This window comes from Zootoca vivipara, chromosome 15 (genome assembly GCF_965207765.1).
Source record: "Zootoca vivipara chromosome 15, rZooViv2.hap1.1, whole genome shotgun sequence".
Lineage (NCBI taxonomy): Eukaryota > Metazoa > Chordata > Lepidosauria > Squamata > Lacertidae > Zootoca > Zootoca vivipara.
Genome location: NC_142598.1, coordinates 5,475,080 through 5,487,341, shown reverse-complemented (window position 1 = coordinate 5,487,341; position 12,262 = coordinate 5,475,080). Strand labels below are relative to the sequence as shown.

Sequence of the window (12,262 nt, the reverse complement as noted above, 5' to 3'; positions counted from 1 at the left end):
AAGGTTTAATAAGATGACATCAATGACATCAACGCTACATTAAAATACCTGATGGGCTCTTTATTAATTCATCAACACCAAAAACTCTGGCCACAAGCAGGATCAAACAGGGCGACAAATCAGCAGGGGGCACATATGTCTCTGTGTAAAGTGAATGTGGGCGAACACAAGGCATCTTACAAACCGGACATACACAAGCAGGGGGAAACTCTGGTGGGCCAAGGGAGGAGCAAGGGATGAGAGACAGGGTTGAGGTAATGGGACTATTAAGGCAGAAGGAAAATCAGGGTGGGTGGGGGTTATTTGAGCCACTTTTTTATTTTTAAGCCAAGATGGCCCCCAGCTCTGCATTTAGCATGGGAGGGTTGATCACCATCAAAATGCGTCAGATTGGCTGAACTGCAGCTTTCTATCGGGACGCCCAGAAGGTTAGCGGAGGAAAGAGCCCCTCCCCATACAATAACAGAACTGGGATTTGGGGAGCCCGGTGCAAGGCTCCCCCCTTTCTCCTCAGTAATTTGGGGTCACAAGGCAGAAAAGAGGCAGGAACAAACACTAGGTGTCACAGTCCACTGACATTCAGAGACTGCCAGAGAGGTGGGGGGGCAGGGGCAAGGTGGCTCCCCCAATCTTTTTTATGCCAATTCCTCCTATTCAGGGAGATACCGGAGCCTCTGCATCCCCCCGGAAACCCCCCTCCTCCCGCCGGCCCCTTCCCCTTCTGTCCGCTTGACTCGTTGCAGCTGGGGCTCCCCCCCAGCCTCCCCACCTAGTCGTTTGACCCGCAGAAGATTGGGGGGTTCAGGTAGGTCGCCTCCATCAAAGATGGCCCGCCGCAGGCGCCGGGGGGGCGCTGGGAAACGCTGGGGGGTCAGGTTGCCCGCTCCTGCCAGGATCCGGCCAACCAGGTATCTGCAAAGAAGAGAAAGAGAAAGAGGTAAGTCAAACGAAGGAGCCCTCTCTGCCTTTCCCCACAATTCTTTGCAGGGGCCAAGGATAGGCCTTGACTCATAAAGTTGCCTGCCATCTCCCCTCTCCCAAGAAAGGCTGGAGACTGAAGTTGCAATTCCTGATGGCATACCCTCCCATACTTTCCACTAAACCCCACTTTCATCGACAGAACCCAATGATGCCATTGAAGCTCCCAGACATGGATTGGTTAGCATGGGGTCTGCTCTTCTAGATTTCCCAGAATTAACACCTGGATTTTTCTCTTCCTTGAATTAGTCTTCCCTCTCTCCATACCCTAGGATAATGGCTTCTTCAGATACGTTGAAAACTTATCTGAGATTTCTTACTGACAATATCAATACTGGTGCCCAGATTCCTTCTGGAAGATTCTTTGACCTCAGTATCCTACGCCGTGGCCAAATTTTGTACCTTAGCTATTAAAAAACGTAAATCTCTTTTATTGAATAACACATTACAACAATTTGTCCTGCCCTCCGATGTTGATATTGCTGCTACAGTTCTTAGTTAAATCTCTTATTCTTTTATGGTGTTTTATTCCGCTGGACCTGTATTTTAAGTATTGTATATTCAATTAGTATATTGACTGTTAAAACCCCGTATCAGTCATTTTCATTGTTTATGTAGAGAATTATGCAGAATTTCTGGTTTAATATGCTGGCTGTTTGCCGTAATAAGCATTGACTGACTGTCTGATACTGGTGTCCAGACTTCCAGGGAAAACAGCTTGCCCCCGCTGTGACCATCTCCCATTGTGTGTGCCCCACAGTACTTTGTGGCTCACTGCCGTTCTACAGTTGATAGACAAGCATTCCTCACCAGCCAAGTCTAGGGGGGGGGGAGGTTCCCTCAAGGTAGCAAACAGAGAAATGCAAGCACTTGGACTCAACCCTGTCCTTCCATTTACTAAGGGCTCCTTGTTCCAGTGGGCACGGAGAGTAGACAACTTCTACTGCTTCTCCTGCCATCCTTCTCCAGACCTTTGCACGCACACACACATGCTCCAGTTCCTCTGGAATAGCATGGAAGGCAGTGCAGGGAGCTGTAGGAGAAAGGAGAAATTCCTCAACCCCCCCCCTTTCCTCCCTCTCTTTTGCACTCACGGAAGGTGCCTCTGTGGCATCAAAGAGCCTTTCACGAATGGAAGAACAGCATTGGATGCAACCCAGACAGCCTATAATATCAGGCACGTCCAACAAGTAGATCGTGATCTACTGGTAGATCACTGGATGTCTGTGGTAGATTACTGCTAGATTACTGGCTCCCCTAAAAAAAGCTCACCCAAAAATGTCCTCCTCCCTAAATATATATATAAAAAGCTGAACAACTATGACCTGAAGCCCTTAAAGAAATGGGCCTTCCTCAGTCCTAAAAGAAGCTCAACAAGTTTGACCTGAACCCCCCAAAACAGGGCTTCCCTTCCTAAAAAAAAAGCTCAACAGCTTTGACCTGAACCCCCCAAAAGGGGGTAGATCACTGCCAGTTTTTAACTCTGTGAGTAGATCACAGTCTCTTGGGAGCTGGCCACCCCTGCTATATATCATGGTTTTATTACATTTTACTAAAATTATTACATGCCAAAATCTACCTAAAGTGAAGCAGGTTCCCTCCTTTCTAATAAATTAGTGACTGCACAGTGCACTAATTAAAAGACCAGAATTCCACCTGCAAATAAGCCGCCAGATGCAAATCTGGGGACCTACCTGGAATATCCAGGTGAGGGAGGGGCTGTGAACTACAATTCTCATCAGCTCCAGCTAGCATGGCCAGCAGTCAGGAATGAGGGGACTTGTAGTCCAGGACCTCAAGAGGACCTCAGGCTGAAGAAGGCAGTTCTAGGGCCCAGATTTTCTACACTGAATATTTCCTAGGCTGTGGTTTTCTTTTAAAAGGTAAAAGTGCTGGAGCTCTTCAGCCTAGCAATCTTGCCCCTTGTTCCCATGTGCGTGAGGCAGGGGCAGGCTGTGTTAACGCACAAGTTGTTCAAAACCGTGCATTTCCCAAGCATTGTTTGAATTTTCTTGAACTATTTGATCGTTATTTTTATACTCCAAAAAGTCAGATCATCATACAAGAGATGGAAAGTCATTACTGGATCACACCATTTCAGGTGAGGGTTTGCATCGCTGAACGAGTTCCTCTTGCAAAACAAACTCCCTGCATTTGGACAAAGAGCTTGCCAGGGAGAAGGCTGGGTGAACTCTTCTCCACAACATGCTACTTTTCTATATGCATTGTTTAAAAAAAGGAGGGGGGGAGATAGTCACGCATACAAAGCCCCACACCTGGAACCTGGAACCAGCCCAGGAAAACACTTTACTGCTTGATTCTGGTGAAAATATAAACTGCCACTTAAATTTCTTATGTACCACTTCCTGTTCCATTAACTGTTTCCTCGAATGTACGATCTTGTTATTTTAATTATATATTCTATATAAAAAGAAAAAATGGATGAAGGCAGCCTGAGTTCATTCTGTGATGGAGGACGATGTGTGGGCATTCTGCACATGCTCATAGGCACTCCCTTCTTTATTGCTTCCTGGGTTACACAGCTGAGAATGACATTCCAAACAGGTTCTGGGGCTAAGCCAGGCATCCCCAAACTTCGGCCCTCCAGATGTTTTGAGACTACAATTCCCATCTTCCCCCGACCACTGGTCCTGTTAGCTAGGGATCATGGGAGTTGTAGGCCAAAACATCTGCAGGGCCGCAGTTTGGGGATGCCTGGGCTAAGCCCTAGCTCAAAGAAGGCTCCTGTGCTTCCTCTCCAGGGATCCCATTCCAGCTACCTCAGCATCTCAGGGTCCATCTCCCCAGTGGGTTCTTCCTCCCCTCCCAGCTCCTCTTGGGGTTCAAATCCTCCTTCTGGGACCCAGTGACGATTTCGCTGTGGTTGAGGTGGAAAGGAGTTGCCTGCTAAGCCGGTCTCATCATACTCTGGGTACAATGGGGCACCCTTTGCTTCTTCCCAAAGCCTGAGCAAGTTGGCCAGATAGGCAGACTCCTGGTCGCGGCGATGCCCATCCTGAAGGAGGCGCTGTAGAGCAAGGGCCAGCCGTTCGTCTGGTTGGAACTGGTTCCCGGGCGGTGCCACCGCTCTCTCTAGTGCCTGGGCCAAGCGGTCATCTTGCAGTGGGTTACCGGAAGAGGCCATGGCTCTCTCTAAGGCTTGGGCGAGGTGCTCTTCCTGCAGCTGACCACCAGGGGACGACATGGCTCTCTCCAGCGCTGCCAGCCGGACGAGTTCGGGATAATAGACCTCATTGGCCAATGCAGTCTCGTAGGGCACTCCCTGCAGCTCCCGCCGAACCCTTCGGGCTCCCCCAGATAAGTTGTGGTTCAGCCCTCCACGGGAGCCCCCTGTGGTGGGGAGAGGCTGTAAGAAACAGGGGGAGAGATTGCAAACTGAATTTTAAGGAAAGGTCAGAAGTCAGGCTGGCAACAACCGCAAGGAGAGAGGGGGGCACGATACCACCTCTACCCCACAGCAAGCCAGTCGCTGGGCATTTTGTGGTGTGGGCCATTATATGTCAATATGAAACAGCGAAGGACGAAAAAGGGCAAGCAATTTAAGCATAAGTAACTTAAGAATTAGGGACCCAGGTGGCGCTGTGGTTAAACCACTGAGCCTAGGGCTTGCTGATCAGAAGGTCGGCGGTTCGAATCCCTGTGACGGGGTGAGCTCCCGTTGCTTGGTCCCAGCTCCTGCCAACCTAGCAGTTCGAAAGCATGTCAAAATGCAAGTAGATAAATAGGAACCGCTACAGCGGGAAGGTAAACGGCGTTTCCGTGTGCTGCTCTGGTTCGCCAGAAGCAGCTTTGTCATGCTGGCCACATGACCTGGAAGCTGTACGCCGGCTCCCTCGGCCAATAATACGAGATGAGCGCACAACCCCAGAGTCGGTCATGACTGGACCTAATGGTCAGGGGTCCCTTTACCTTTTTAACTTAAGAATTAAATTGAAAACAAAAATTGTAAAGGGCACAATTCAACCGAAAGCAAAGTACTTTCACATCTTAGGTAAGATCCACACCATACATTTAAAGCAAATTTACAATGGTTTTGACAGTCCTGGTTTCTCCCAAGCAACGCTGGAAACTACCGTAGTTTATCCCACGTAGAGCTACCATTCCCAGTATACCCTTAAAAACTACTGTTCCCAGGGTCCTTTGGGGAATCCACATGCTTTCAATATATCGCGTGGATGTGACCTTATTGGTTTTAGCGAGGGGAAGCGCTTAGCCTTCTAAACGAAATCAACAAGGTCCTGGCAGGACACAGTGTTGAGGTAACTGCCACAGGAAGATAATTCTGAGTGTCCCAAAAGAACAGCAAATGGTTAGTTAATGAATTTATTTTCTGCCTCAGGTGCCACAATAATAAGCTTGTTGTCTCCTGCTCCGGAGGATAGGACCCAAACCAATGGATTCAAGTTACAAGAAATGAGATTCCAAATAAACATTAGGAAGAACTTTCTGACAGTAAGAGCTGTTCAATGGTGAAATGGTCTCCCTTGGATGGCGGCAGACTCTCCTCCCTTGGAGGTTTTCAATGAGAGGTTGGATGGCAATCTGCCAGGGATGCTTTAGCTGAGATTCCTGCTTTGCTGGGGGTTGAGCTAGATGACCCTCAGGGTCCCTTCCAACTCCACAATTCTATGATTCTAACTCAGTCAGTCTTGCTCACAATGCACCTTGACTTTTGGAGGTGGAGGCATAGCTGCCAAGTTATCCCTTTTTTAAAGGGATTTTCCCTTATGCTGAATAGGCTTCCTCGCGAGAAAAGGGAAAACTTGGCAGCTATGGGTGGAGGTGTCATTTGCTGTTCTGCTTCCAGCAGCAAAACATCTTGGATCAGCCCTGGTGTTTAGGCGCAACTATGCTGAATTATCAAGCATTACTCAGCGAGCTTCATGGCTAGGGGAGGCGTGGGGGTGAATACTATAAAGCAGAGGCAGATTTAATTTTGAGTGAGTAATTGAGCCGAAAACTGCCTGCAGATTTCCTGCTGTGACGTCTAGAAGGACATCAGCTAGAGTCTTAAAAATAAACAAAGATAAATAAATTAAAAAGCCAAGCCAGAAAACTAGACTGTCCCTGAGCTCGTTCTATTAGATTCTTTCCAGATTTTTCTCCTTGGTTTCACTCTGGACTTCTGTCAGGTTTGTGGAAACTGCAATAAATCTGCAACAGCCAAAGGACAGAAAATGAGATGGTTTTCTGGTGAGGCAACTCGTATCATTCGCAGTAGATGTTCACAGGACCAATTGTAGGGACCAAAAAGCTCACGTCACAACAAACTATTTTGCCTCTAGACTGCCATAGTATGGCATTTTGTTTCTCCCTTTGTAGATGTAGGTGTTTATATTTCTGCATCTCCAGATAGTATTATTAGTTAGAATCACATCAATGTTTCTGGTTACAGGTAGGTAGCCGTGTTGGTCTGGGTCGAAGTAAAATAAAAAAATTCCTGTGCATGCACACGAAAGCTCATACCAAAATAAAAACTTAGTTGGTCTTTAAGGTGCTACTGAAGGAATTTTTTTATCAATGTTTCTGTTTTTCTTCACATTTGTAAAAAGGCTTTGATGAAGACAGAACAACAAAGGCTGAATTCTTTTGGTGTGTGTGTACCACACACATAGATAGAAGCCTGTTTCCAAGTTCTGACCTACCAGCCCAATACACACAAATATGATCTATACCAGCCGCACTCTTTTCCCAATTGCAAATTGGTTATTGCAAATCACCACATGTCCTTCATATATAAGCCATATCTATGTAACTAACAGCAGCCAAATTTCAGGGCATTACTAATTATTAGTAATGATTATTATTATTATTATTATTATTAACATATCAATTTGCACCATGCTCCCATCTCCCATCTGGGGACCAATAACCAAACTTCCTCTAATGCCTACCCAAATGGAGAAATGTACTTGAGCCGTAATCAAGATTCAGGAGCTGAAAGACCCTCTGGAAATGGGGGCAGGGAGATCTGCCAGTAGAGGAGACAGATGGGCCAGACTCAGGCTGGGCATCTCTACAAGGATGTGCACAGAAGCCCTTGAGGATGTGTCACAGTGGAAGGACCTCCGCAGTCTTCCTGCAGAGTTAGTCACAACCACCAGGAGGATGGATGCTGAGAAGCCTGGTTGGTTTGGGTACACTGAGAAATCACTTTGGTGGTTGTGAGGCTCTCCTGAGCTAAGGGGGGCTCCCTTCAGCCTCTCCCACCTTAAACACACATTCTACATATGTGCAAAAGCCCTGCAACATCCAATTTGCCTCTGGCTTTGTTCAAATTACCACTGCCCCTTAATAAGGAGTCAGGACTCCTACAGCTGAGATGGGAGGCAACGCACAGCCAACAGGCCACTGACATAAAAGCCCATCAATGAAAAGTGTGTCTTAATATGTTTCCAGTTTATTGCAGATTTTAAGTATTCTTTGATATATGTTTCATTCCTGCTTTTAACTCTTGTCTTTTATTGGCATTTTTTAAAAAAATGTTTCAATTTTAATGCTGGTTTTATTGTTTTGTAACTCGTTTAGAGGCTCTATTTACAATCAATTAGTATATGAATTTTCTTCAATAAAATGCTCCAAAATACATGCCCTGAATTATTTTTTTAAAACGAATAGTGTATGGCATGTATTTCAGTACCCCTCACTTTGCACCTCCTTTTACACTCAAATACACACGCGCACACTCCGTCTTGTACAGATGGATAACAGGTATTATCACGGTTGTGCTTCTTTGGTGGCCCATTTGCCCACCCAGATATGACACACAGAGACATAACCCCGCAATTTGGCTTGCACCCGTCACACCCTTTCCACAAAAGCCCCACACCCTTAGCTCATCCTTAGTCCCACAGGCGCCCACACTTTGTACACAGCAACGCCCCCAGCACTAGCTTGGCCCTTTGTACACATGCACACTCCAATTCTGCTGTGCGTAATTCTTTGAAACGATGGAGCTGAATTCGTAATAACGCATCCTTACCTTTCCACCCACAAAACCCTCCAGTGGCTCACAGGGTGAACAGGCATGAGTCACAAGCACACGCACAAAAACACACACGAGCGCCTTTCTTGGGATCGGCGGGTGAAAAAAGATGCACAAATGACTCACTGTTTTTTGCTTCCCAACACACAAACACACACAGATTGTCCTGCACAGTTAGAGAGCATCCTTTTTCTAGATCACCACCATTTAGATGAAGAACGCTCCTCACCCCCCCCCGCCATCCCCACAGTGCCCCATTAATTGGGCTTTGGGTGCCCCCCCCCCGTCTCGTTTCTCGCCTGGGCTGCCAACGACGACTATTCAGTCAGCCCCGGCTTCATTCTACAGAAATCAGATGCGCGCACTCTAGAGCGCGGCTGGCTGCGCAGAGGCAGAAAAGCAGGTGCGCCACAGAAAGGTGCCACCGTGCCGGCAGAGCCAAAGGTTCTGGATCGCTCCAGCAAGGAAGCCAAGCCGCAGGGCCAGGGGCTCGTCTACGTGCCCTCTGGGTGCGGAGCCCCCAGACAACCCGGCACCCGTAACGCGCAATATCCTATCCCTCGCCCCTTCCGCGGATGCTCGCCCATCCCGCAAGTGGCTCGCGTCCTCCCGGTCATCCTGCCCGCCCGGCGGGCTGATGCTCAGGCGCCTGTTCTGGGTTCGAATCGCCTACCTTGGCGGCTCCGAGGCCCGAGAGCAGCGCGAGCAGCAGCGTTGGGCCCATCGCTCCCTCTGGGTTGGACGGGAGACCGAGGCTGCCCAGACGACGGCGGCGGCGACAGCAAGCGAGCGACGGAGCCGAGCCCAGACTGCGCCAGAGGAGGCGGCGGCGGCGCCAGGCAAGAGCCGGAGCTCCGCCTCGCCGCCGCGGCCCCGCCTCTGCCCATCGCTCCGCACCTGGGTCTCAAGGACAGCGGGGGGCATTGGATCCAACGGGCGGAGGACCTCGCCCCCCCCAAAAAATATTTGAGCATATCTGAGCCCCACCCCAATATTAATGGACATTGTCTCATTCAAATGGTTTTATTGTGTGCGCTACGTCTTATGATTGATTATGCGGGGCGAGGCTTTCCTGCCCCCCCCCCAATATTTTATTCAAGTTGGCACCCTTGGCCGGGTGCGGGGGAAGAAGAAGCACGGCCACGCCTCTGCCGCCGAGTCCGATTTCACCAGCCAAGGACTGGGGGCACCACGAGGAAGGCGGTGCCCCGGAGCGCGTGCAAAATGCATCCCTTTCAGCGCCAAGCGATCTGCACAGGCTCAGAGAGGCCCCAGAATGTTCTGATGTTCTGCCATAATTGAGTTGTATTAGCAGATGTTAACATCTAAAATCTCTCAGGCATTTTGACCAGAACAGTGGAATTTGCTGCCAATGAGTGTGGTGGAGTCTCCTTCTTTGGAGGTCTTTAAGCGGAGGCTTGGCAGCCATCTGTCTGCTTGGGAGGGGGTTGGACTGGATGGCCCTTGTGGTCTCTTCCAACTCTATGATTCTATGATTCTACCTTAAGCTCCACCGAGAAGCAGAAAACAGATGGATTCTCATTTTCTTCCTGCTTCTAAATCACACACACACACACACACACACCCTTAGCTAGGTCTCATACACAAAAGAGTAGGAACCATCTTGGTGCTAGAACTGAAGAGAAAACTCTTCAGAGGCTCTAGCACTGGTCTCTGAGCCTGGATGGAAAAGAAAACAGGTTGCAACAGCAAGACACACACACACACACACAGAGAGAGAGTGCCTTTGCAGATAGCTAAACACCACATCAAGAATGTTAAACCCTCTTTTGCAGTGCTCTATGCAGTTGCAGGGGACGCGGGTGGCGCTGTGGTCTAAACCACAGAGCCTAGGGCTTGCCAATCAGAAGGTCGACAGAAGGTGAGCTCCCGTTGCTTGGTCCCTGCTCCTACCAACCTAGCAGTTCGAAAGCACGTCAAAGTGCAAGTAGATAAATAGGTACTGCTCCGGCGGGAAGGTAAATGGCATTTCCATGCGCTGCTCTGGTTCACCAGAAGCAGCTTAGTCATGCTGGCCACATGACCTGGAAGCTGTGCACTGGCTCCCTCAGCCAATAAAGCGAGATGAGTGCCGCAAACCCAGAGTCGGTCACGACTGGACCTAATGGTCAGGGGTCCCTTTACCTATGCAGTTGCAGATGCAGGACTGAACAGAAGGTATGGATTCTACACTAATGTTACTTCTTTGTATAGAGTAGATGGGTCTTGCCAGTTCAGTGCAAAGCTCCTACAATAAAACAGAGCCAGCAAATAAATGAAAAGTTAACATTTCCAGGCCTCTGTGAAGCTGGATGGCATTCACATTACCTTTCAAGGCCTTCAGTAAGACTGGCTGAGTTTTCCAAGGGTTGCTGGTTTTCAGCTCTGCTCCGTAGATTCGCCCAAAACTGCCATTTCTTATAAGCTTCAGTGACTCCCAGGATATTTTTTCACGTGGAATCTCCAGCTCCTTGAAGGTTAAGCAAGGAACTCCTGGTTGTCTTTCATATGTGGTGGAATTGTAAAATAACCAAAAAATTATGGGAAATGATTTATGAAAATGAAAAGAATGTTTAAGATAGCTTTTGTTAAGAGACAAGGAGTTTTTCTGCTAGGCATTACAGGTCAAGACTTGCAAAAGATCAGAAGAAATTATTCATGTATGCCACAACAGCAGCTAGAATATTGGAAAGACAATAAGATACCAACTGAAGAAGAATGACAAGAAAAACTGATTGGAGTATGCTGAAATGGCTAAGCTAACTGGAAAATTGAGACAGGTAGGTAGCCGTGTTGGTCTGAGTCGAAGCAAAATAAAAAAATTCCTTCAGTAGCACCTTAAAGACCAACTAAGTTTTTATTTTGGTATGAGCTTTCGTGTGCATGCACACTTCTTCAGATACACTTGAAACAGAAGTCAGTCCCTTATGTATATACAGAGGGTGGGGTGGGTGGGTGGGAATGGGTGATGGGCTGATGGGAGTGGTAAACCTGTAGATGACTGTTAACAACTGCTGATGACTGCAATTGGTCCTGCGGGGGGAAAGCAAGGGCTGAGGCGCTAAAGAAAGCTTGATCATGCATAATGAGATAAGAATCCTATGTATTTGTTCATCCCAGGTGGCTCCATGGTTTTAAGCCATGAGATAAAATTGGAAAACTGAGAGATAAGGACAAGAGAGACTTTTTAGAAGATTGGGAACCATTTATGTTATATCTACAGAAACATTGTAAAGAAGTGGACTCACTAGCAGGGTTTGAGTAAACACTTACAATCAACAAAACAAAGATAGAGAGTAAGATGTAATACCATAATTGGTAAATAGTAAAATATTAGAAGTAATTTAAAAATAAGTACCGGCGGGCGGCGGGCAATAACAATATAAAATATTCAGCTGGAAAAATTTAAGGTATGAAAATAAGCAGGAGATGTTATTGTGTAACAAACAAGAAGAGGAAATTGAGGGAAGTCGCGCGGGGGGGGGGGCAGTCGGGGAACTATATTTCTTTTTCTGTCTGAGACAATGTTATTGTGATGAACATAAAATGACAAAACCTAATAAAAATGATTTTAAAAAGAAAAAGAAAAAAAAAGACATTTGCACCCACTGCAAGGGACTTTTTAATGTGTTCCTATGACCAACAGGTGGTGGAAGAAGCGAGCGGCATTCCAGTGAGTGAGCCTGTCCCTGGCTAGTGTACTGGGGTTAGCCCTCTCACTGGTCAGAGCTGAAGGAGATAATGGCATAGCTGCCAAGTTATCCCTTATTTTAAGGGATTTTCCCTTATGCTAAATAGGCTTCCTCGCGAGAAAAGGGAAAACTTGGCAGCTATGGATAATGGGCAGAAAGATTAGGAGAGGGAGGCTGGGGAAGATGAAAGAGGTTTGAAAAGGCAACGAACCAGCTTAGGTTAGGATGCTTTTCAGAACCTATTGGGATTTATTTATTTATTTTAGAGTAAATGAAGGGATTTCATTCTGCTGAAATTCATCATTTACAACTTTAAAAAGGGACACAGGTAATTTTCACCTGTGGTTGATTTCAAATACTGCACACATATATCTTAATCAGGCATTTGTCCCTGAAAAGTATTAGCAGAGGCATTAAATTTTAAATTAAAAGGAAACCGAAGGAAAATAGAAGACCCAAGAAGACGTAATCCTAATAACACCGGGACAGTAAATTGTAGACCGATGGTGGACCTTGAGAAAGTCCCCGCCCCCCAAAAAGTTTAGGCGAGCAAAATTTAAACTGAAAATTCAGGAAAAACCCCAAG

At 47.3% G+C, this 12,262-nt stretch overlaps 1 protein-coding gene across 1 annotated transcript; it reads right to left on the bottom strand.

The window, feature by feature from the left end:
* Positions 1 to 35: 35 nt before the first annotated feature.
* On the bottom strand, positions 36 to 8,873 carry PCSK1N (proprotein convertase subtilisin/kexin type 1 inhibitor). Its single transcript, XM_035141080.3, has 3 exons — positions 8,658 to 8,873; positions 3,759 to 4,345; positions 36 to 912 (listed from the first exon to the last, which is right to left on the bottom strand). The coding sequence occupies exons 1-3, from the start codon at positions 8,706 to 8,708 to the stop codon at positions 651 to 653; spliced, it is 900 nt and encodes a 299-aa protein (XP_034996971.2). The 5' UTR covers positions 8,709 to 8,873; the 3' UTR covers positions 36 to 650.
* Between the last annotated feature and the right edge of the window lie 3,389 nt (positions 8,874 to 12,262).

Bases quoted from the DNA above. Each gene is read 5' to 3' on its own strand.
- PCSK1N (XM_035141080.3), bottom strand. From the start codon at position 8,708: ATGGGCCCAACGCTGCTGCTCGCGCTGCTCTCGGGCCTCGGAGCCGCC. The intron at 4,346-8,657 runs GTAGGCGATTCG...TGTTTCTTACAG, and splicing joins CGGGCCTCGGAGCCGCCAAG to CCTCTCCCCACCACAGGGGG. The intron at 913-3,758 runs GTAGCTGGAATG...TCTTCTTTGCAG, and splicing joins ATGGACCCTGAGATGCTGAG to ATACCTGGTTGGCCGGATCC.